General features: G+C 38.7%; 1 protein-coding gene across 3 annotated transcripts in view; it reads right to left on the reverse strand.

Annotated features, from left to right (window-relative positions):
* LOC145307362 (glutamate receptor ionotropic, kainate 2-like) overlaps positions 1-25730 on the reverse strand; it is a 178030-nt gene that overhangs the window by 123914 nt on the left and 28386 nt on the right. For all 3 annotated transcript variants that reach the window (XM_080149740.1, XM_080149741.1, XM_080149739.1), the window contains exons 5-7: positions 23289-23380; positions 17829-17885; positions 17379-17420 (exon numbers count right to left, since the gene is read on the reverse strand). In XM_080149740.1, the coding sequence (XP_080005866.1) occupies positions 17379-17420; positions 17829-17885; positions 23289-23380 (191 nt within the window). The remainder of the gene's footprint in view (positions 1-17378; positions 17421-17828; positions 17886-23288; positions 23381-25730) is intronic.

Raw genomic sequence — 25730 nt, forward strand, 5'->3', positions numbered from 1 at the left:
CGCTGTCACTTTGAAATCAATCAATTTAAATCCAATTAAGCTAACTTGGTTATAAAACTTTGGGTACCAGTGTAATTTACAGTCCAATGTCCCCTCCCCTACTTGAAAATTGCAGATTTCAACATTAATACGTCAAAATTGTTAATTTTATGTACATATGTGGTATTCGGCAACCGTGAGCCATGTCTATGGCACCCCTGATCTGGGGTTCGGTGGAGGGTCAATGGCCCTCCCCCGAGTCCTGGGGAAGGGGTCTAGTGACCCCCTCCCTACGCTTAGAATTAATGATTTGAATCTGTCATGTTTATTATGGTTAACTGTATTCTTAATTCTCCCCCACCCTTTCCAGGGATGGGGGAATCATTATTGCCCAAACTGACCATTGTATATGTATTATTTATGCTTTTATGTTATGATTATTTATTCCTATCCATGTAATTATTGTTTGTTGTATATAACTTCAGTATCTCTTAACCCTTCAATAAAGTGACAACTGAAAGTAGATGTTGATCATTATCTAGTGAAAGCTAGAGAAGCGTAGCTTCTCTATAGTAAGGTGTCCACGTCTGTCACACTGCCGTAATCTAATTGAACTCCGGTGTCTGCCATTGATCCTCGGCGGATACCACAACTTTGGTGACAGCTGTGTGAGATTACGGCGAACCACAAGTGTAGAGCAGACGCGCATCTGAGGCTAAGGTACTCCCAGCAGTGAATCTGGCAAAACTGACGCAAGCAACCTGAATTACCCACCCTGGACAGCAAAGTTTAACTCTGCATCCGGCAGTTGTGGAAGCAAAACAGCGAAATCTGACGAATAACCGCGAGCAGCGCTGATATCTAACGGAGAATTGAGCGCCAAAAGGGCTGAAACAGGCCTGCGGACCGGCTGAAACAAGCCAAATACGTGTAGACGGCTGAAAATAGGCCAACTTTACTGCAAGAAATAGCAGGATCCGAACCAGTGGCGCTAGCAGGACGGGACATTCCCTGCCGCCGATAGGCTGAAACATGCCACATAGCTGCAAGCTGCGAGCTAACATACGGGTGTAGTGCACCAGAACAGAGAAAAACTACGTCAACCCCGAGTATCCTGAGAAGCTACAACGCAGCCACCCATCTAGAAGACAGATATTATATCACATTTGCAGGGATTACCACCCTAATGTGATGGCCAAACAATAGATTTATGAGCAAAGCTTGGCAAACAAATTGTTGTGTTGTGATAAATCTAAGAATAGAACAGGCTTGGATTACTGTGTATTGTGATAACAGCTAAAAATAGAACAGAGTTGGTCAACAAATCTGTTATGCAATTGTGATAAGGACAGCAATAAAAGCTAGATGTAATATAATCAAAACAATCTCAAGCCCACAGCACAATAACAATACACCCCTTATTCCAAGGGAAGGGGAGGGGGCCCCTCTCCATTTGAAGACAAATACAATCAGGGTTATATAACAGATAAGCCTGAGATTAAGAAGCAGAGGCCCCATCACATCAGCACACAGTTACCCCCTCCCTCACAGTGGGAACGGACGGAGTTACCCCCGTCCCCTTACGCGCTTCCCCCTTCCTACCCACACTAGACTAAGTCCGTCTGTAGTGTGGAGCTAGCGATCGGATATACAGAGCGCCATTCACGGGTAGCGCAACAAAGTGCGGAAAACATCATAAATCCAACGGACGAAGCGGACCAATGAGGGAGCGAGCTGAGGGGTGAGAGCGCGTTTTCCCCGTGTGCGCGGATTTGACGGCGCGAACGCGCGTTACAAGGACAGAAGATTCCACGCACACACACACACACCCACACACACACACACTTTCACACCAGAGCAGAGCTACTCCATAGCATCTAACAGGGGTATTTTTAGCAAATAAAGAATTGCAAGTTTCTTTCCTCCTAGCTCTAGCGTGATAAGGGAAAACCCAATCAGTTCCTGACAGCAGTTCAGACCCTCAACATCTATCTACCTCCACACCTAACTATTGATAAGTACAGCTAAGTTATATCTTTGCAACTAAAACTCCCAACCTAGTGATACAAACAGTGTTGGCTGTTAGGCTAGGAAGCCTCAAGTGACAACCCATTCATTGTAGTCCTGTATAACTTTGTGCCCGCCGTTTCACCGTTGACCCAATGGACCAGCATCAAGTCCCAGGAGGTGACCAAGCCCCAGGATGGCTCCAGGATGACCCTCAGCCGGCCCCAGCCGAGTACCGCAAGCTGATGCTGAGCAATCTGCCGGAGTATAGAGGGCCGCCCAAGCAGTCCTGGTCGGCACATATCCGCCAACTGGAGATGTCATGGGCGGCTTACCGCGTGCCACCTCATGATTCCCTCAACCGCCGCAACGCCCTACTACTGTCATTGGTAGGGCAAGCGGCGGAAATGGCGTCCCATCTGTTTGGCGAGGCAGGCCAAGCCTTGACCTACGAACAGGTCAAGACCGAGTGTGAATTGTTATTTCGCCCTGCTTTTGAGTCCCAAACGCTTAAACAAGCGTTTAGGGACTACAAGCAACACTCGACAGAACCTATACAGGCGTACATATCAACAAAGTGCGCCTTGTATAGGGACGCCTACAATCATGAGGATCTTGAATTGTTGGTGGACGAATTAAACCGTGGAATTCGTAACGCCAATGTAAAACGCCTCATGATGAACCATGAAATTGCGAGTGTACCTGAGTACACTCGCAAGGCCATGTTCACCGTGACCATGGTTACTAAGCAGCTGAAGGAAGGTGTGTGCTTAGTGGACTCGACCGACGGGCTGACTGGATCTGCCTGCATCCAGTTGCCCCAATATGACGAGTCGGAGCCAATGGAGATTGGCTCCTTGGCTCCGGGTCTCCACCAGATGGGGAAGGTCGCTCCAGATGACAAGGTTCCAGGCCGCTGCTACCGCTGCCAGGGGAGAGGCCACCGAGCTCGAGACTGTCCAACGCCTGTGGAAGTTAGCCTAGAGGAGAGGCGCACCCAGCCACGCCGTGACCGTTCTGCCAAGTGTGAGCGTTGCCACTATGACGGCCACACGGCGGCCGAGTGTAGAGCTGACTGGGCCCAGGTAGCCAGCCGCAGGCGCACCGCCGACAAAGGTGCCCCTCCAGGGAAGCCCAGCAGAGTGGCCCATATGGAAGGGAGCGCGCCCCCAGCACCACCACCGCAAGCAGCCGCCCCCAGAGCTGCGGACCGAGCCGATGGGATGCCGCAGTTCGGGACTGTCCCAGCTAGGATCAACGTACTGGGCGGCGCGGCTGAGCCCAACCGGGTTGGCCTAGGCTTCAGTCTTAACCATCTGGGGCCAGAGCTGATACAGCCCAACAACATAGCCGAGCCAGAGGTGCTGAGGCCCCAGCCTTTCAGCCTCAACATGATGGAACCTGCCCGACTGAGCCTACCCAGCAAGAGTGGAGGGGCGCTGCCCAGCGTCCCTGAGACGGTGTATGGGGAGGCCCTGGCAGCCGCGGAACGAGAGAGGCAGGAGGTGCTAGCCAGCACCTCTGCATCGATGTATGGGACGCCACCCGGCGTCGCCACCTGGGATGATGGGGGGGTGCTATCCAGCGCCTCCCACCGTGTGCCTGGGGCGACAACCGTCGCCGCCACCGAGATACCTGGATCCTGGAACGAGCCAGCCTCCAACCTGATGTCTGGGGCGACAACCGTCGCCGCCACCGAGAGACCTGAGTCCTGGAACGAGCCAGCGGTCCCAGAGGAAGGGGTGACACCCGTCACCCCCAGCCAGCCAGCGCCACCAGCCTGCAGGGAGAGCCCAGCTACATGCCAGCCAGCGCCACCAGCCTGCAGGGAGAGTCCAGCTACATGCCATCCAGAGCCCTCTACCAGCCAAGGGAACCCAGCGGCTCACCATCAGGATAAGTTGAATTTGTTAAATGTATTGAATCCAAAACCTTGTAAACACCCAGCCTTGCCTGTGCCCCCTGCACTTGAGGCTGGGGAGATTGAAAATTGGGAAAATAAGGACTTGCCTGTGCCACATGCACCTGAGTTCCTAGGGCAGGGGAGGGCATTGAGTAAGGGCGAGCCTGTGCCACATGCACTTCAGCCCCATGCCACTGGGCATGCCTTGGACCAGGGAAGGGAGCACTTAGGGCTAGGGGAGCCGACACCCAGGCAAGTGCCAGTCGCTTGCCAGTCTGTCATTGGGGAGGGTATCGGGGTGCCTCGGCCGCATACAGATAACGCTCAATGGAAATTTGTGTCTAGCCAGGAGCAGCCCAGCCGTGTCCAGCCCCAAGAAGCAGCCGTGACCAGAGCCGGAGATCCCCAGCCGCGTGCCCGAGGAAGATGGTTACCTGGAAGCCTCTCCCATTGGTGGATGGTCCTGTGGGGCCTCCTGCTGGCAGCCGTGTGGCCTACAACCAGCTACGTCCTGGTGGGGTGGGACTGTGCCAACCCCACCCATGTCACGTCTTACAATAAAGAAAAGATGTGTGACACGGAGCCCCTACACCAGGAGGTGCCCCTGGGCCATGACATCCACGTCCTGCAGCAAGTCAAGGTGAGGGAAACCACTGGGTTCAGCTGCCAGCTCACCGTGTCCCAGTGGACATTCAGGTGTGGGGTATGGGGTCACCTCAAGGTGACCTCGGTCCCCACCCTCATGAGGCCAACCAAGATAGACCCAGAAGCGTGCCGAGACCTGGCCAGGAACCGAGTATACACGTTGCCAGGCAAGACCCAGCCACTGACGTTCCAGCTGAACCACCCCCTGTTCTTCACCATTGATATGGTGGGCGCCCTCGTCAACAGCCCCGAGGGGGTGGGTTGCGAGGGGGAGGACGTCCACTTTGAGGGCCAGCTCTACCGCAATGAATTAGTGCTCCAGGAGCGGCGGCTGCTGGTCAAGGAGGAGACCTATGTGGTGGAGGATGGACGGGTGGAGTCCCAGTCTGACCACCTGACCCTCGATTGTCCCCATTCTGAGCTGTCCTGTATCACTGGGGAAGCAACCTACGTGTGGGACCACCTGGGAAGAGATTGCCCCTTGAGGCTGATCCGCAGCCTCCAGCCCAGCCTGGTGAGGGATGCATATCTGGTTGACCATCAGGCCCAGTTTTTCATCAACATGACCAGCCCCACCTCAATTGTGAACTGCGACTTCGAGGCCCATGCCACCAACCATCCAGCGTTGTTTGTGGCAGCTGACCCAGCCGCGGCTGCGCTGCCCCGAGTGTCGGCCAGGGATGTTGACGTTCCCCTTCAAGCACAGATCCATGCAGGTTATATTGGATTTACCCTGGAAACACGCATGAGAAGCACTGCAGCAGAAGAAGTAGCGGCCAACTGCTGGAAGCTCCAGCAACTAGATCCGGCCCACCCGGTGCGTGTCCAGGGGAGCACGTTCTCGGTACTGAGGGGAGACATCCTGCTGCAGCTGACCTGCCAAAGGCACAAGTATGTGGTCCGCGAACACAAGGAGTGTTGGGACAAAGTGCCAGTGGAGCCCACAGGTTTTGTAGACGCTGTGACGCGGGTATACAGTGAGCACGCCACCAAGATTCCCTGTTCCTCCACCTACCCCCTGACTGTGCACGCGGAGGAAGGCTGGATAGAGTTAACCCCTGCTCCCAAGAAGAGGCCACCCCCGCTGGATACGCCTAAGCAGTTGTTGACAGACCCCTTAGATGACTTCAGTTCAGGTGGTTTGTATTCACAGGCTGAGTTGAACGACTGGCAACAACTGCTGGCGTTCCCAGCATACAAGAGTGCCATGCTGACCGGCCTATCCTATGGCTCCTGCGTTCAGCAAGGCAGCTGTTCGGCCACAGGAGACCATGGGATAGTGTCCTACAACATTGACCGACTGGCGGAGGAAGGAGAGGCAGCCCTGGATGTCTGGGCAGGGTTTAGACAAGCCATCCACGAGTGGGGAGATGGCGCCGCCATCCTGTGCTTGCTGCTGCTGATCCTCAAACTGCTGGGGGACCTAACCATCATTTCTCTGGCAGCAGCACAAGGAGGAGTCCGGGCAGCCCTGAATGCGATATCACAAGTGTTCCTGTACCACCCAGCCTTGTATAAGAAGGCGATGGCTAGAGCCAGGCTCAACCATGCCAAGTCCCGGGACTTTTCAGTGGACTGGGATGCCATTCCCATCGGCAGGGAAGCAGCCGAGGAAATGGTGTCTATGAAATCAACGGACAGCGGGCATGACCGCCCAGGTAGGCCAGGACCGCCCTCTGGCAGACCCCGCGGCCCCTCAGGAGGACAGGCCGCTGCTCAGACAATCAACCTGGCAGCCAGTGCCCCAGCCGCTGCCAACAACAACCCGCAGGTCCCACTGCTGACCGTTCCAGCAACAAATGTGCCACCACCAAACCTGATACCTGCCGGTGCTGACCAACGTATCCAACCCAAGTCAGCCTCTGCCTTCTATCCCACGTTGGGAGCCCATCAACCCTAAGAAGATACTCACCACTAGGATTCCATTGAATCATTATCGTTTGTATATATTTTAGCCCTAAGGAGCGGGCCGAAGGCCTCAACCACTGTCGGAAGTCTGGCAGGGAAACCATCTCCCAGCCTTCCGAGGGGAGAGTTGTGGTATTCGGCAACCGTGAGCCATGTCTATGGCACCCCTGATCTGGGGTTCGGTGGAGGGTCAATGGCCCTCCCCCGAGTCCTGGGGAAGGGGTCTAGTGACCCCCTCCCTACGCTTAGAATTAATGATTTGAATCTGTCATGTTTATTATGGTTAACTGTATTCTTAATTCTCCCCCACCCTTTCCAGGGATGGGGGAATCATTATTGCCCAAACTGACCATTGTATATGTATTATTTATGCTTTTATGTTATGATTATTTATTCCTATCCATGTAATTATTGTTTGTTGTATATAACTTCAGTATCTCTTAACCCTTCAATAAAGTGACAACTGAAAGTAGATGTTGATCATTATCTAGTGAAAGCTAGAGAAGCGTAGCTTCTCTATAGTAAGGTGTCCACGTCTGTCACACTGCCGTAATCTAATTGAACTCCGGTGTCTGCCATTGATCCTCGGCGGATACCACACATACATTAGAATGCCTACAAATTTGTGGAATTTTAAAAATTATGAATTTATTTATCGTATCGTATTATAAAAAGCTTTCTGCGTATATAAAAAAATGCACAATTATAAGATTAAAACCAGTTTTTTAGGCCCATGATGCCGAAAGAACGGGCTAAAAAAATCTGGTTTTAATTTTATGATTGTAAATTTTTATGTTTGTAGAAAACTGGATATAATACAATGCTATACATAATTTTTCAGTATAGCTGAGAACCGGTTCTAATCCACCGGATATTAATCAGTTTCGAAGCGATACTGGAAAAAAAAAGAATGGGTACTTTGAATCAACCAATCAAAATTCACTCAAGTCCCAAAAGCCAACGAATGATAAAAAGGTATTATAAAACTTTGGGGACTAGTGTAATACACAGCCCCCCAAAAAACATTATTTTGAGTCTCTCTAATGTACATAATAAAGAATGAAATAATGTACAATATACATGTATTATACTACATAAAAATATCTTTTTTTGCGCTATTACACTAAGTAACCTCCTCCTTTTTAAAAATTAAATTGAATATAAAAACGGCGGGGTGGTTAGGTTGGGTAATATTGGGTTATGACACCGCAGGGTTAGGGCCCCCCATTTCTTTCAACTTGATATATGAAAAGTAGAGAGAGAGGGGGGTTTCAGAGCTCAACTGTAACTTTAATGGAAAGTCCCTTTTTATCTTTTTTGCACATTATTATAGCTCTTAGCCTCTAAACGCTTCGTCCCTAATTATACGTGATAGAATAGTTCAATCAATTACAGGCATTTTATGATGATTCCAATGACAGTTAGGTACAATTTCAAAAGCGTAGTAGCTCTGTAATTATTACCAGAAAGTCAGTATGTCTGTTTTTAAACATATATTTTTGTCTTTTTTATTTTTGATTATACATAATGTTGTAATCGAAGCATCTCTATAGTTCTAAAATCCTAAAATGTAAGTATGTCCATGCATAATAAGTTTAGAGTAATTTCGAGTTGGATATATGTCTATACACATAATTTTTATTTTAACAAGGATGACAACATCCATAAAAGCGAGGCTATGAAACGGAAGGACAAACGAACATCAACACAAAAAACAAATTTGTAATTGGATTTGTTGAAAATCTGCTGATTACAGGATAATGTTTAAGGACATACTTATAATTTTAGGACTTGATTATAGAGTTGTACTTTGTTGTCTGTATTCAAAAAATCAGATCAATCGGATAATTATATCACATAAGAAATTGTTGTTGAAAAAGTTAAAAATTAACATGATTAAAATGGACGTAGGGAGATCCTTGTAACGATTATAGAGTTGCTACGCTTTCTAAACCGTACCTAACTACTACAGAAATTATCATGCAAAACTTAAAATCGATAGGACAATTCTAACATGCCTAAATTAACACAAAAAAAAGCTATCCGTTCCGGTTGGACGGACAGACTCTAATTATAGAAAAGCTCCACTTTTAAAAACTGTGGATCTGAAGGGATAAGACAATGGTAGATTAACTTACATATACCCTCAATGATGATAAACAATATTATCACTTCTGTAGATTAAGAATATTGGTTGAATAGTGTGGTCACTAGTTATGTACAACCAATAAATATTCAATAAAAACTATCCAAAGAAGTTGTATAAACTTTTTTGCTTTTTATTTAAGATAGCTAGCCGGTTCTTTCAGTAAGTAGTAGATGTAAAATTTTTCATAGAATTCAGATATGCAATTGGTTTTTTTGTAGACCTCTTATTTTTGAAGTAATTTAAGTTTTTTAAAAAAATAATTAAGTCGGTTTTAAGGTACTAAAACGCAACAAAATAAAAGAAGAAAATAGCCAGTATGAACAAAAATAGTAAGATCTTTAATTTGACACCTTACTTTTAAAATTCTGTTGAGTAATTGTTGAAAAAATCTATTTTTTTAACCTCGGTTTAATCAAAACATTAAACCTAAATATTTTCTCATACAGACATAAAAAATATGGGTTCATATATACCATTAGAATGAGAAAAATAATATGAATCCATTCTAAGCAAAATTGAAAAAGTTTAAAAAAATTGTAATAAAAAATAGAAAAATAAAAAGTTTATTTTAAGAATTGTAACTACTAAATTAGCCAATCACAAATCGCAAAAATTGACGAATCGGGAAGCTTAACCTATAAAATTAACCTATGGAATTGCCAGAAAAAAAGGAGAACGTTCATACAATATATACAATAGATACTACAATAAATATAGTGATATTACAGAACATGTAAAGAATGAAAAATTATGAACAAATATGCATCAGTCTGTTTATAAACTTCAAAACAATGCAGTTAAAAATACATTATTGTTTCTTGTGTTTAAAAAATATCTGCTACATTGCATTGTCTTTTGTTTAGGTTTTGTTCAGGTTTGGTTCAAGCTAACCCTTTAAAGCCGAAAATTATGATTCTTAAAATATACTTATTTTTTTTATTATAGTTTTATAAAACTTTTTCAATTTTGCTTAGAATAGATTCGTAATATTTTTCTGATTCTAAATGTATATATGAACCCATGTTTTTTATGTCTGTTTGAGAAAATATTTAGGTCTAAAGTTTTTATTAAACCGAGGTTAAAAAATAGATTTTTTCAATAATTACTTAACAGAATTTTAAAAGTAAGGTGTCAAATTAAAGATCTTACTATTTTTGTTCATGCTGGCCATTTTCTTCTTTTATTTTGTTGCGTTTTAGTACCTTAAAACCGACTTAATTATTTTTCTAAAAAACTTAAATTACTTAAAAAATAAGAGGTCTACAAAAAAAACCGATTGCATATCTGAATTCTATGAAAAATTTTACATCTACTACTTACTGAAAGAACCGGCTAGCTATCTTAAATAAAAAGCAAAAAAGTTGATACAACTTCTTTTATGAGAAAACAAATAAAATAGCGCGGTTATAAAACTTTGGGTACTAGTAAAATTTACAGTCCAATTTCCCCTCCCTCCCTATTGCAAAATATATGAAGTGTGAGTTGAAAGGGAAATTCTTGGTTTTAATCTCATTATTTTCCTTTTAAATATCCGCGGAAAGCTGTCTTAATACGATGCGATATAAATAACTTTATAAGTGAAATTGATCAAAGAGGAAGAGGACAATGGGCTGTTTATTACACTAGTCCCCAAACTTTTATAAATACGTTTTCTTTTTCGTTGTCTTAATAAATTTTGGAATTTAGTGAAATTTGTTTCATTAAGTTGAGTGTTCAAGCGTTTCAACCACTAATTTTAGTCTACAGAAGGGGGTAATTTCGTTTATCATTATAGGGGATGTACATTAACTTATCAGTCATTGTAGCTTAGAATCACATTACCCGCTGAACCGATATGGTTCTCCTTTTACAGTAAATCTTCTCAAAGTTCTGGGAAGGTTTATATCTGTTTTGGGGAGAGTAACTCAATACAAATGACCCCCCCCCCCATCCATCTCCTATGAGGCGTAGCCTCTAGTATCCTATAATATAAAGTAGTAAAGTTTTTTTGTCTGAAGCTAAATATCTCTAAAATATTGATCCGAGCTAAATAAATGGAATGGTTTTAGGCTGTTTTTCTTACCTCCCACTCCCTTCCCTATAGGCTTAGAACGAACCTAAACTTTTAGAACTAAGGAGTGTCTCTTTAAGTATATGCTTAAAACCAGGGGTGTAAAGGGATAAGACAATGGCCGATAAACTGATGTACATCTCCAATGATGATACGCAGAATAACCCTTTCTGTAGATTACAATTAGTGGTTAAAATGTTTGAACACTTAACTAAATAAACCAACCAATCAAAATTCAATAAAAGGTTGTAAAGCCAACGAATAAGAAAACGTTATTATAAAACGGTGTAATAAACAGCCCATTGTCCCCTCCCACCCTGGCTTAAAGCTATAGTTGGTTTAGGCGAATGGAAAAAATTTGGCAAGCCAAATGATAATAAAAATCACGGACAGAGAGAGAGAGGGGACAGTGGGTTGTTTATTACACTAGTCCCCAAAAATTTAAAATAACGTTTTCTCATTAGTTTGCTTAACAACTTTGGGGACTTTTAATGAATTTTGATTGATCGCTTTATTAAGTTATGTGTTCAAATGTTTCAACCACTGATTGTAATCACAGAGGGGGTAATTTTGTGCATTAACATTGGGGATTTATATCAATTTATCGGCCATTGTCTTATCCCTTTGGATCCCTGATCTCTCTCTATCTCAAATTGGTGTAAATACCACCCCCCCCCCCCCAATGAAGAGTAATTTACATTTTAAGGGTAAGTTGGATATAATAGCTATCTTGTTCGTTGGCTAAAAAAACTTAAAATACTTTTATTAAAATTTGTTTTGTTGAGTTCTAATTTTTTATCACTATTTTTAAAGGGGAACTGATGTTTATCGTTATAGGAGATGTATATCAATATATTGTCCATTGTCTTATCACTTTAGATCCCTGTATCATTTAATTACGATTCCTAAACCGATTGAGGACAATAATGAAACCGTTACATCTCTATAAAATTGTACTTTAAAGTATGTTATTAAGCATATTCCTATAAAGAGAGGGGTAGATTTCTGGTAGAATCCGTAAAGGTGTGTGTTTTAAGGCTTAAAAATAATAGTAGAACAATAATATTCACTAAATATGTGTATTTCTTATTGAAAAGAACTATAGACAAAAAAAAATTAAAAAGTTAACATAATTTTTTATCGTTCTACTACTGTTTTTAACTTATAATACATAACCTTTACGTATTTTACTAGAAACCTACCCCTCTCTTTATAAAACCAAGAATGACAACATCCATAAAAGCGAATCTCTGAAACGGTAGGACAGACGAACATTAACACTTGTTGCTTAACTTCTTAAATACAGGATACTGTTTAAGGACATACTTACATTTTTAGGATTTGGTTATAGAGATGCTTTGCTTATAATATTGTGCCTTGTGGTAATAGGAATCTGTATTCCAAGCTTGCTAAATCATAGGAGTCGTCATGCAAAGTTTGAAATCTATAGGACAATTCTAACATGTTTAAATGACATTCTACATAGATTAATGTTCGTTTGTCCAACGGTCTTTTTTTATAAATAGTGTTATCCTTGTTTTTTCTCACATGTATTGTCAAAAGAAACATTTATTGATTTTATTGCATACGAAACCAGGGTTCTAAAGGGATAAGACAATGAATGATAATTTGATATACATCCCCGATTATGATAAACTAAATAATCCTTGGTTTGAAATTTTGGAACCAACCAATTAATCAATCAATCTATCTATCTATCTATCTATCTATCTATCTATCTATCTATCTATCTATCTATCTATCTATCTATCTATCTATCTATATATCTATCTATCTATCTATCTATCTATCTATCTATAATTAGGAATCCAAAGTTTTGAGTCATAAATTCTTGATTATAAAACTTTGGGTACCAGTGTAATTTACCGTCCAATTTTGTAGATTTAACTATTAATTGTTGAAAATTTGAAACTTCCAATTGAGATTAATGAAAAGTACCCAAAGTTTATAAGATAACACTATTATAAAACTTTGGGTACCAGTATAATTTAAAGTCCAATGTCCCTATCCCTGAGATGAGTTTTTAAAAGATGAATGCCGCGTTTTTTCGATTCGCGAAATTTAAACAAAGTACACAACTAGGTATTCAATTATTTCGCTTTTGTTGGTACGGCCTTTATAGAAGAAAAACAAATTATCTTCAATCCATTTTTGCTGCATATCAATTAATGCATCTTTTTAGAGCTGTATTAGACATTATACAAATGGCTAAAATAATAATTCTAAAATCTTTAATTCTTAAGTTGTTTACTCTGTTGAAATCCTATCGTCTTCGTTCAATCAATCAATGTCGAAAAAATGTCGAAAAAACGAGGCATTCTCTTTCAAAAACCCATCTCTGACTTAGATCAAAGTTCTCTCTGCATTCTATATAAACAACCACAGGGATCTAAAGGGATAAGACAATGGACAATAATAAAGAGCCTAACAACTTTAGGGACTTCGATTGATTGGTTCACTAAGATTAGTGTCCTAACGTTTCAACCACTAATTCATTCTATAGAAGGTATAATTTTGTGTTTCACCATTGGAGATGAACATCAACTTATCATCCATTGTCTTATTCCTTATCGGTTCTGCGGTTAGCGAGATCCTTCGGTACAGACAGAAAGACCAAGGCTCACTTCAATCTCTGTTTGAATATGCAGGGAAAAGGGAATGTGATTCTGACAAACAATTCTAAGTGAAAATTTTTCCTCATCCCTTTTTTCTCCCCTTCTTGCCCACTTCCCTTTCAGTTACACCAAAAAAAACGAATTATACTCCAACTTTACTCCACAAAATATTTAATTTTCGGCAATTTTAAATAAAATAAGTTAGCTGAATATGAAGGACAGGTAGCTAATTTGTATGCCTAGAGTAATAAACAAACACCCCACACCCCTTTAGTTTAAATTATTTGCAAAAATTCAGTGGTGGGGTGTCAGGTGTCGGGAGATAGTGGACATAGGGCTGTTTATTACACTAGTCCCCAAAGTTTTATAAAAACGTTTTCTTTCTCGTAAACTTGGCAATTTCGGGGACTTTTATATAATTTTGGATTAGTTGGTTCATTTAGTTGAGTGTCCAAACGTTTCAACTTCTAATTGTAATCTACAGAAGGGGTAATTTTATTTATCTTTATTAAGGATGTACGTACATCTATTTATCGGCCATTGTCTTATCCCTTTAGATCCCTGGTATTTTTCCTGACCTCAAACATTTGTTGACTTTATATCAATTATTTATTTAATGTGAACCTTTTATCTATCTATTTCTATTCTCAATCTATCTATCCATCTATCTATCTATCTATATATATATATGTCTATCTATCTATCTCTCTCTCAATCTATATATCTATCTATCTATCTATCTATATACCTATCTATCTAACTATCTATCTATATATCTCTCTATCTATCTATTTCTAAGTATATTGACCTAGTTATAGAAGGAAGCAGTAGAAATAAATTTATTAAGGAATAAAAGTTTTTAGTAAAAAGTCATTGGCTTAACAACTTCGGAGATTTTTATTAAAATTTTGATCTTTTAGTTCATTTAGTTGAGTGTCAAAATGTTTCGACCACTAATTGTAAATTACTTGAGGAAGTGCGTCAATTTATCGGCCATTGTCTTATCCCTTTATATCCCTAAAATCTACTGAATATTTTATTAACTAACTTATATTCCTTAATAAAAGCATAGACATTGTTTCGACGTTCCCATAATTCCACAAAATTCTACTACAATTCATTTGGCGATTCCCCACTTTTTTGACCCTATCTTTCAAAGAATAAAATCAAATTGAAAGCATTCTATTGTGACGTATAATATATTTGTCCATAATAAAGTAATAGGATGTTTGTCTGTTTGTACCGAAGGATCCCGCTAACCGCTGAGCCGATATGCTTCTCCTTTACAAACTAGCTTTTCATAGGTCCTAAGAACCCTTATAGCAATATTGAGGGAGGGTACCACCACCCTTCCAAGAGATATCGCAAAAATTAAACCAAATTTTTTTTTCTAACGCCACCTAGCGGATTTTTTTGGTAAACGGCTAAAACCCCAAAAACATAACTAACCCCATCTATTGTCGAAAAAAAAATTGTTAATGTAATGTAATGATCTTGACATAGATTGAAAAGAAAACATTTTACTTGCCCCTAGAGGCCTCCAGATGTGTAGACGCTAGTTTTAAATGAAATATGTTATATTCCAGTTTGAGTTTGGACATTGGACGATATATTAAATCCGATATGGTTCTCATCTACAGGTTAGCTTCTTCTAGGTCCTGGAAAGGTTTATATGAATTGTTCAAACCAATAATTTTAATCTACAACATAAAATATAGTTGAGCTATGGTCGGGAATTTTCAAATCTGATTACTTGGTCTTGTAAAGAAACTGTTTCAGTATCAGAAAGATATAAAATACAAATCAATTTATGAATCCATTGTCGCGGTTTTAATGTTTTGTGTAAATGATGAAACACCATTTACACAATAAAAACTATTAAAGCCAGAGCTACAGAAATTTGGCAGAAACTCAGGGATCTCAAGGGATAAGACAATGGATGATAAATTGATAAACATCCCCAATGATGATAAGTAACTTTTTTTGTAAGTTAAACTTAATGGTTGAAAAGTTTAGACACTGTAAGTTAAAACAAACTAATCAATCCTATTATATAAAGTAGTAAGCGTTTTTTGTCTGTCCCGAAGGATCTCGCTAAACCGATATTGTTCTCCTTTAAAGTGAAATTTCTTATAGGACCTAGGAAGGTTTTAAACTATTTTTGGGGAGGGCGTCTTCACTCCCTCCCCCCGAAAAATATTTTTTTACTCTTTTGAAACTCAAATCTAAAATAATAGGATGAGGTCAACTTTTCCCTCTCCTACCTAAAGTGCCCCTAGAGGCTTCTAAGGGGCGTAGCTGCTAGTATTTAATAAAAATACCCAAAGTTTTTGAGCCAATGTATGGTGATTAAAAACTTTGGGTACCAGTGTAATATACAGACCAATGTTCCCTTCCTCCCTGCAGAAAGATTTTTATCGGTTTATTCTCCTTTAAAAGGAAGTATTTATTTTTAGTAACCTAATTAATATCCAACCCCTTCCCCCCAAAATTGAAATTAATGGAGGGGTTAGTTTTTTTTCCTATGCCCAACCCCAGCGGGGGCTCTTACCCTGTGGGGTTACCTAGTTCCCAATGTATTCAAGAAAAAAACCTTAGAAAAAACAAGGAAAAATAAACAAAAAAGGCCTAAAAATCCTATTTAAGCAGGGTTTTCTTACCCTACCTAACTTAACCTAGAAATAAAAAAAGAAATTTCATTAAGATGTACATATTGGACCAGGCTTATTCTAGTTTCAAAATTTTAGCTCAATATTAAGTCAATTTTGCTCACGGTTTCACGAATGAGGTACCAGTGTAATTTACAGTCCAATGTCCCCTCCCTCCCTCTATAAACCCTCAAATGACAATAAACAAAATCATCGCCTCGGTAAGTTAGAATATTTGGAAGCAAACAATCACAATTCACTAAAAGTACCCAAAGTTTTATTAATAAGATACCTCATTAGTTCACTTAATTCAGATAGTCCCTTTCGTAGCAACGCCCCTTAAGGGGTGATTCTTCGTATTTCCACAGTAGCTTTTCTCCTATTTCTAGCCCCTGCGGGGTGCTCTAATACTGCAGGGCCAATTGCCTAACCCTACGGGGCAATCACCTAACCCAATTGTTTTGTAGTTTTTAGGGTGTTCTGAGTAAAATTGAATTTAAAACTTTTTTCTTTTTATAATTATTTCCTTTCGTCGTTGATTGAAATTCTAAGGGTTACCAGGTTCCAAAATTCACAAAACACCAATACAACCTAACCAATATAAAAATTGCCACGAAAGGGACTATACTAGCGTCAACAAATCTTTTTAAACCCAACAGGGGAATTTTGTTAAATTAAAATTAGTGATGTACTTTAATTTTCTTACTTCTTATGTAACACGTATTATAATACAGGTATCTAAAGGGATAAGACAATGACCGATAAATTAATTTACATCCCCAATGATTATATAAAAGATTACCCTTTTCTTTAGATTACAGTTAGTGGTTAAAACATCTGGACACTTATATTAATGAACTAACTAATCAAAATTTAGTAAAAGTCCCCAAAGCTGTAAAACCAACTAAATTATAAAACTTTGGGTACTAGAGTAGTAAACAGCCTAATGTCCCCTCCCTCCCTGTTTATAATATATCTATATATTAAATTCCTATTTTATTGGGCCAAAACCGATGCAGGACTATTATTATGTATTCAACTTTTAACTGAGGAGGGAGGGGACATTGGACTGTAAATTATGAAAGTACCCAAAGTTTTTAATCAAATTATATTCTTAACATTTGCTACGGCATATAAATTACTAGCTAACTTGCGCTACTAGCTTCTAGGGATTTTGCCTTTAAAGGGGTAGAAGGTGGCAGAAAAATTAACCAAAACCATTCAATATCAACATTTTTAAAATGGACGTACGTAAATTCTGGTAACGATTATAGATTTGCTACCACTTTCTAAATCGTACCTAACACCTACATGAATCAAAATGCAAAGTTTGAAATCAAAAGGACAATTTTAATATGCCTAAATTAATGAAAAAAATATATCTGGTCCGGATGGATAAACGGACGTACGGACCAACCCTAATTATAGAAAAGCTTCGCTATTAAAAATTTACCTTTCTTAATGTCGGCGGATGGGGAGCCAGATTTATAGAATACTAAAAAATATTGACATTTATTTTTTTAGAGGCGATTTTTAGCAGAGAGAGATAGGGGACAATGGGCTGTTTATTACACTAGTCCCGAAAGCTTTATAATAACGTTTTCTTATTGGCTGGCTTTTTTATATTATTTTTGGTTGGCTCATTCAGTTGAGTGTTGAAACGTTTCAACTAATGATTTTAATCTACAGAATGGGTAATTTTGTGTATCATCAACGGGGAAGTACACCAATTTATCAGTCATTTTCTTATCCCTTTAGTTCCTTGGGAGGGTCTACTCAACCTCCCCCCCCCACCAACTCATCCCTCAAGTGTCCCTAGAGGCCTCTAGGAGCGTGGACAAAGAATATAATGTATGTGTGTGTGCAGGGAGGAGACAATGGGCTGAAAATGATGTCAAATTTCCTGATCTCTGATGGTGTTGGCTGTGTAATCCCATCTGGTTTCTATGTGGGGGATTTCCTGAAAAAAAAAGGATTTTAAAAATTATTGACCCCCGGAACATTTATCATAACTAATTGATCCCAGGAACATTTATCATTAATATTCGATCCCAGGAACATTTATCCTTAATATTCGATCTCAGGAACTTTTACCATAAATAATCGATCCCAGGAATATTTACAATAAATAATTGATCCCAGGAACATTTATCATTAATATTCGATCCCAGGAACATTTACAATAAATAAATGATCCCAGGAACATTTACAATAAATAATCGATTCCAGGAACATTTACCATAAATTATCAATCCCAGGAACATTTATCATTAATATTCGATCCCAGGAACATTTATCATTAATATTCGATCCCAGGAACATTTATCATTAATATTCGATCCCAGGAACATTTACATTAATATTCGATCCTAGGAACATTTATCATTAATATTCGATCCCAGGAACATTTATCATTAATATTTGATCCCAGGAACATTTACAATAAATAATCGTTCCCAGGAACATTCACCATAAATAATCGATCCCATGAACATTTTCCATAAATATTCAATTGAAAGCATGTAAATAAATCAACAGTCTATATCAAATATATTTAATCCATAGAGTTACGGACCAACAGACAAAGATAATTACAGAAAAGCTTCACTACTTAAATCTGTAATTTTCCTCGGCTAGTAAAATGAAGAAAAAAAAGGATTTATTCCAGTTTTGTAGGCTTTTATAACCTCAACCTAACCAATTATAAAAAAATTATTTTGCTTCATAAACGACATTTCTAATTGCATGGTTAGACCTACGGACAAAGTGAGTTATAGAGTATGATGCTCATTGGTCATAAAAATATTCACAAAAAATCAGACATCTATCTTTAGTAGCAAATGAGTGAATCACACATTCTTTGTCACTAGCGGATTCGCCCCTAGCCTCTAGGTGCTTTGCCCCAAGCAAGAGGTATTTTTTTTTTTGTAAATTGGTACCCTCCCCAACTTGCAACTTCGCTTATTTTTGGTATAAACAAATAAAAAAATGGTAGAAATTTTTTAGTTCTTGTAGGGGTTGGAGATGTCCCAACCCCCAAGAAAATAGCCTAAAACCACCACAAAACCAGTAGATACAATCTTTGAAGAGTAGAATTCGATCGGTTCAGTTGTTATTTATATATTAACCCTTAACGGTCGGGGGGGGGGGGGCGTTAAACGCCCCCCCCCCCCTCCGGTTTTTTCTATCTCATTTTCTGTGTGTGAAAGATAAAGAGCCAAAACTGCGTGACTTTTTAAGTATGGGTATGACACATAACTGAGAGTTGGAATTTTTTGAATATCTCCATCCTGGCGGGCACAGGATGCCAGCAAACCTGGCAGGGTCATCCAGGTAAAAAGCAAAAATATTTTTTGACTAAAACAAAGCATTTTATCATACCAAAATACTAAAATATCCTCTAGAAGTACATCCTGATATGAAATACAGGTGTTCAAGTCATTTTCAGTTTCCAGGTATGATCCTGCAGGTCCTGATCCTCCAGGTCTCTAGAAATCTTTAAAAGGCTCCTGTGGCCATAATTTTTTACTTAGAGACTTCAAATTTTAAACTTAGGCTTATCTTACATGTCTACATGATGTATTAAAATTGCATAAAGATCCGCCGCCGTTTTCCCGCCGACCGCCGACATCGGCGGCTGGCAGCTGCCAAGTACAGCTGCGGCCGCTGAAATTTATATCTTGATATTTCTAATGTAAAATTATAAACATTTTCTGGAAAAATACTGTTCTTCTAGCTTCAAAAAAAAGAAAATTACATCCGTTTGAAGTTTTTAAGTAAAAAAAGACCTAAAAACAAAGGTTGTTAAATAAAAGGGTGAAGGAAGCGAAAATTGACTTAGACTTATAAAAGGTCGGAAATTCATTATCAAACAGGGGACATGCACAAAAAAATTTAGCCCCCTAGCTCTATAAGGAACTGAGATAATAGGGGGGTCGTTGAACGCCCCCCCCCCCCCCACTCAACCGATTAAGGTGCGGCAAGGGGCCCGACTGTAAAGGGTTAAGGAACAGACAGACAAACAGACAGGTGGACAAACATCATTCTACTTTGGTTTATAAGGACTGACAGACGGACAGACTTTGTGAGAAAATTACACAAACTGCCTGTTGAGAACAAATGATCCCTTTCCCATTATTTTGTTGAAGTAAATTGATAGATCAGGAGGAACTTTTTTTATATTTTAAAGCATAAATATCGCAAATTAATAGTTATTTCTCGCTTTGTGTTATTGTGGTAAGCCGAAGCGTTTCAGCTCACCGGTTGCGAGTTCGAATCCAACGAGCCCTAGCCTTGAAGTATTCTACCAAAACAAACTAGCAGGATTTAGTCATACAGAAATTATATATATAACTGAATACATTTACAATGGATGTTTACTATATATATACAAATAGATTATAACAATAGGTTAGGTTTGAAGGGGGTGTGGGAGACAAGGGCGTAGCCCGCGGCGGTAGACAGTCTGTGGGGTAGCTGTGGTAAAAGGGGAGGCACCGCCTCCCGCTTGTATAGTTGCCTGAGGGGCGCGTGATTGCTGCGTGTCCGTGCCCCTCCCCTATTTAGCCAGTCCAGTTTGACCGCTGCGCAACGGGGTCATCTGCGGTCATGAGGTGAATGGTGATATAATAGGATTAGTGCAGAAGGCTTGTCATGATAAGTCACTGCGTAGCAACTCTGTAAACTACCCGTCCGTCTGTTGCCGTATTACCACATTATAAATAGCTTTCCGTGGATACAAAAAGTACAATAATTAGATTAAAACCAGTGTTTTTTAGCCCCACGATGCTGAAGGTTTTAATCTTATGATTGTACATTTTTATGTTTGTAGAAAACTGAATATAATACGATGCTAGACATAGTTTTTTCATATGGAGTGGACGAGAACCGGTTCCTATCCACCGGATTCAAATGAATACGAGAAAATAGGTTTCCTTCTTTCCTTGATTTAGGGCAAGCATCAAACACTCCTCCCCCCCCCCCTAATTCAAAATGTAATATTTACGTTAAGCTAACAAAATAAAAGAATATAATTTCATCATGGAGGAAGGGGTTATTGGACTGAAAATTATACAGAGCTGGATCTTTAAATCATTTTAGTGGTGAGCCAGATCGGGGTGAGCCAACTTTCCACCAATGAGAGCACAGCATTTTATGAAATGCCTCGCTGTGATTGGCTGAAGTTCGGCTTACCCCGATCTAGCTCACCACTAAAATGATTTAAAGATCCAGCTCTGGTACCCAAAGTTTTATGGCTAATTTTGTTAGGTTTGTGCTAATCTAGTATTATCCAAATTTTTCAACGGATTAATTTTATCTACAAAAACATGGAAAGAAAACGAAGTAAAGGGTTTCGTCGTATTTTCACTGTAGCTTTTGATTAGGTTATTTTAGGTTAGGTAAATGTTAATGATTGCCCTGCAGGGTTAGAGCCCCCCAAAAAGGTGCTAGAAATAGGAGAAAAGCTACTGTGGAAATAAGACGAAACCCGCTACTTCGTTTTCTTTACATGATCCTAATCTTGTTTGTTATCATTGGGGATGTAAACCAATTACCGCCCATTGTCTTATCCCTTGAGATTCCTGAATTTTATGGATGTTGACATCCATGTTTACATGTCATAAACAAGGATTTGTAAGCGAAGCTTTTTTATCAAATTATGGTTTGTATGTTAGTCTGTCAATCATCTATAATACAAAGTAGAACAATGTCTGTCTGTCTGTCTGTTTGTCTGTCTATCAGGTTCTCTTTAACAGGGTGGCTTCTCATAGGTCCCGGTAAGGTTAATAACTATTTTCTTGGAGGGTGGGAAACCCTCACCCCCCCCCCCCACAAAAAAATTAAAAATAGCCCCCCCCAAAAAAAAAAAAATTATTTATTTTTCTGTTAAATCTGAAATACGAATTATTAGGTTGATCAAACCTCTTGGGGCTTCGCCCCTAGAGGCTAGGGGCGAAGCCACTAGTATTATATAAAGTAATTAAGGTGATTTTGTCTGTAGCGAAGGATCTCGCTAACCTTTGGACCGATATTTTTCTCTTTTACTGTGATGCTTGTTATAGGTCCCGAGGTGGTTTTAGACAAGTTTAAACAAGTCTTGGTATGGTTTTAGGCTATTTTTCTGCCCTTTCATACCCACCTACAAATCTAATTTCGAAATAGACGGACATCCTGTTACTTTTAGTATATCAGGATATCTTCGCTTTTATGAATATTGGCATCCTTATTTATATAAATGCTAAACCCAATTTTATATTTATTTTTGTCTGGTCACTTTATAGTAGTGAAGGTTCTCTAAAACTCTATATGTCTGTATCTTGCTCTGTTGTGTATGCTATGGATAAAATTGTGGAATCTTAAGGAATAAGAAATAAGTTTTTTAACTTAATTATTCATAGAAAAAAAACAGTTATATAAAATGCTTTACATATTTATAAAAAATCTGTTATGGGAAATTAATGTTTTAAATATTTAAAACTGATTATTTCAACAAATTATGCCTTAAAAACCGGTTTGTCAAAGGCCTTATTTTTGAAGATTTCTGGCTGTAAAAGGTATTTGGATCAAGAAATGTCGTCTTTACACAACAAAAGTTGTCTTTTAATAATAAATATCGTCTTTTCTTAACAAATGCTGTCTTATCACAACAAATTCCATCTTTTTAACAATAAAAAATTTCTTTTGTAATATGTAATGTTCACTTTTACAAGAATATTTGACTTTTTTTACAAAAAATGTCGTCTTTACCCAACAAAAGTTGTCTTTTTGAAATAAATTTCGTCTTTTTTTAACAAATGTCGCCTTTTTCTAACAAATTTCATCTATTTACCGATGAAAATCGTCTTTTTTATATATCAAATATCACCATTTCAAAGCAATATTGACATTTTTACATCAAATGTCATCTTTTCACAGAAAAAAAACTTTTTCACAACAAATGTAGCCATTTTCTATGAAAAATGTCAAGATGAAGAAAGTCCCTCAATGACGCCATAAAAAAGAGGGATGAGGAAAGAAGGAGTGGTAAAGAAAACTCCTAAAAAAGATATCTATAATCCCTCGTTTTTATGACATAACATGCTGATTTTTTGAGGGACTTTATTCGTCTTCAAAAAAGTTAGATTACCTTTGCATCACAGATAGATAAAACATTTCTGACTGTACACGTGGAATTTGGATCAAGAAATGTCGTCTTTACACAACAAAACAAAATGTCGTCTTTACACAACAAATTTCATCTATTTCCCAATGAAAATCATCTTTTTATATTTCTAATTACATCTTGTAAAGCAATGAAGTCTTTTTTAGAGCAGATGCCATTCTTACAAATGTTGTTATTTTTCCATAAAAAAAAATAGTTTACCTTTGCATCACAGATAGATTGAACATGTCTTGCTGTACAGGAGGAGCTGGGACCAAATATGGCCGCTACACCTTGACTCAATGCTGAACATACTAAAAAAAATTTTAATTTATTTTCTCGTATTCATTCGAATCCGGTGGATAGGAACCGGTTCTCATCCATATGAAAAAACTATGTCTAGCATCGTATTATATTCAGCTTTCTACGAATATAGAAATGTACAATCATAAGATTAAAACCAGTTTTTTTAGCCGGTGCCTCCGGCACCTCGGGGCTAAAAAAACTAGTTTTAATCTTATAATTGTACATTCTATATCCGCGGAAAGCCGTTTATAATACGATGCGAGAAATAACTATTCTTGTATTCATTCGAATCCGGTGGATAGAAACCGGTTCTCATCCATACGAAAAAACTATGTCTAGCATCGAATTATATCCAGCTTTCTACGAATATAGAAATAAACAATTATAAGATTAAAACCAGTTTTTTTAGCCGGTGCCTCCGGCACCTCGGGGCTAAAAAAAAACTGGTTTTAATCTTATAATTGTACATTCTATATCCGCGGAAAGCTGTTTATAATACAATGCGAGAAATAACTATTCTTGTATTTATTTGAAACTGATTAATTTCTGGTGGATTAGAACTGGTACTGATATATCATGAATAGCATTGTTTTGCATCCAGTTTTCTATGAATAAAAAATGTACAATAAAAAACTTGTTTTTATCTTAAAATCGTACATTTTTATATCTATGGAAAGCTGTTTATAACATGAAGATTAAGAATTATTGATTATTTAAAAGTAACACGTTGATGTGAAGCTAGAAAGTTCACCAAGATAATACATAAAGAAAAAAACCATTAGAAACAGCCAAATAATTATGTTCAATATGAATGTTTTGTCTGCTAGAAATCACGTTGATTATTTTCATTGATTTGGTCTGCTAGGCCCATAACAAATTCAGCAGCATTATGTACAATGGTAACCAAAGTCATTAAAATTACCAAAAATATGAAAAGTTGCATTGGTTCCAGTACCCAAAGTCTAAATTGCCCCCCATTACCCTCCCCTTACCTTGAATTATGTGGAAAGGTACCTACCCGATTATGAAATATTTAGTAGTAAAAATGCGCGAAGTGCGCAAAAATTTTTTTTTTAAACTTACACACTAAGGCCAAAAAATACTTTCTACATGTCCCCACAAGAGACCGCCAAGTTTGGTAATAAATTTAGTCATCTATTTCATGTTTTCTTGGAAATCAAAATCCTTCTATCCCATTCTTTGAAAAAAAATTGCTTAACCCGTGGTGTATTGCATTTCTCATAAATCTTTGGCAAGAGAACATGGGAAAGAGAAATTTTTGGGCAAAACAATTGTTGGTTGTCTGTTGTTTTAATAGAATGTTCTGTCTGTAAGTACTAAATTATCTCTTAAACCGTTAAACAGATATGGATCTCCTCAATGGTGAATCTTCTCAAAGCTCCAGGGAGACGAAGCCCAATCTTACTTTTGATTTCAGTGAAGTCATAAAAATGAGGGATTATTCATCTCTTTTTTAGGGGTTTTCTTTCCCACTTCTCCCCTTATTTTTATGACGTCACAGGAATTAAAAGTAGGAAAGATTGGACTTCGTATTCAGGGTAGGTTTATATCAATATGAATAATAAATGCATCTTGGATGAACTCCAATTAAAATTTTAGCAAAAAAAAAAAAGAAGTCAACAAAAAAAATTTCCAGAGGCCATTTCTATTTGGAGGTTTGAGATACTCTGCCTTTAAAGAATATGGGTCTAGGTCTTAACAGAAAGAGAGGGGACAATGGGCTGTTTATAACACTAGTCCCCAAGTTTTAATAATAACGTTTTCTTATTTGTTGGCTAAATTTTGATTTTTTTGGTTTATTAAATTAAGTGTTCAATGGTTTCAAAATTAATTTTAATCTACAGAAAAGGTAATTTTGTTTATCATCATTATCATCATCAATTAATCAGATTAAGGGATAACCCTTTAGATCTCTGGGGTCTTAAGCTACAGACAGACAAACATCCTGTTACTGGCATATAAGGATGACCTAATTTCTAATGTTCTTCAAAATATTATTCCCTATCCAATTGAGATAAAGTGCAAGGAATCAGAAATTTAGGGACAGGTGAAACTGATTAATATCCGCTGGATTAGAACCGGTTTTAAGCTTGTTAAACGCATAATATCCGCGGAAAGCTGTCTATAATACGATACACTCAATAACTGTAAAACAGCTGGGATCTAAAGTGATAAGAAAAATTGATGTCCATCCCTAATAATGATACACAAAATTACCCTTTCAGTAGATTACAATTAGTGGTTAAAATGTTTAGACACTCAACTAAATTAACCAACCAATCAAAATTCACTAAAGCCCCCAAAGTTGTTGAGCCAACGAATAAGAAAACTTTATTA

This window comes from Acartia tonsa, chromosome 15 (genome assembly GCF_053477335.1).
Source record: "Acartia tonsa isolate MP-2025a chromosome 15, ASM5347733v1, whole genome shotgun sequence".
Taxonomy (NCBI): domain Eukaryota; kingdom Metazoa; phylum Arthropoda; class Copepoda; order Calanoida; family Acartiidae; genus Acartia; species Acartia tonsa.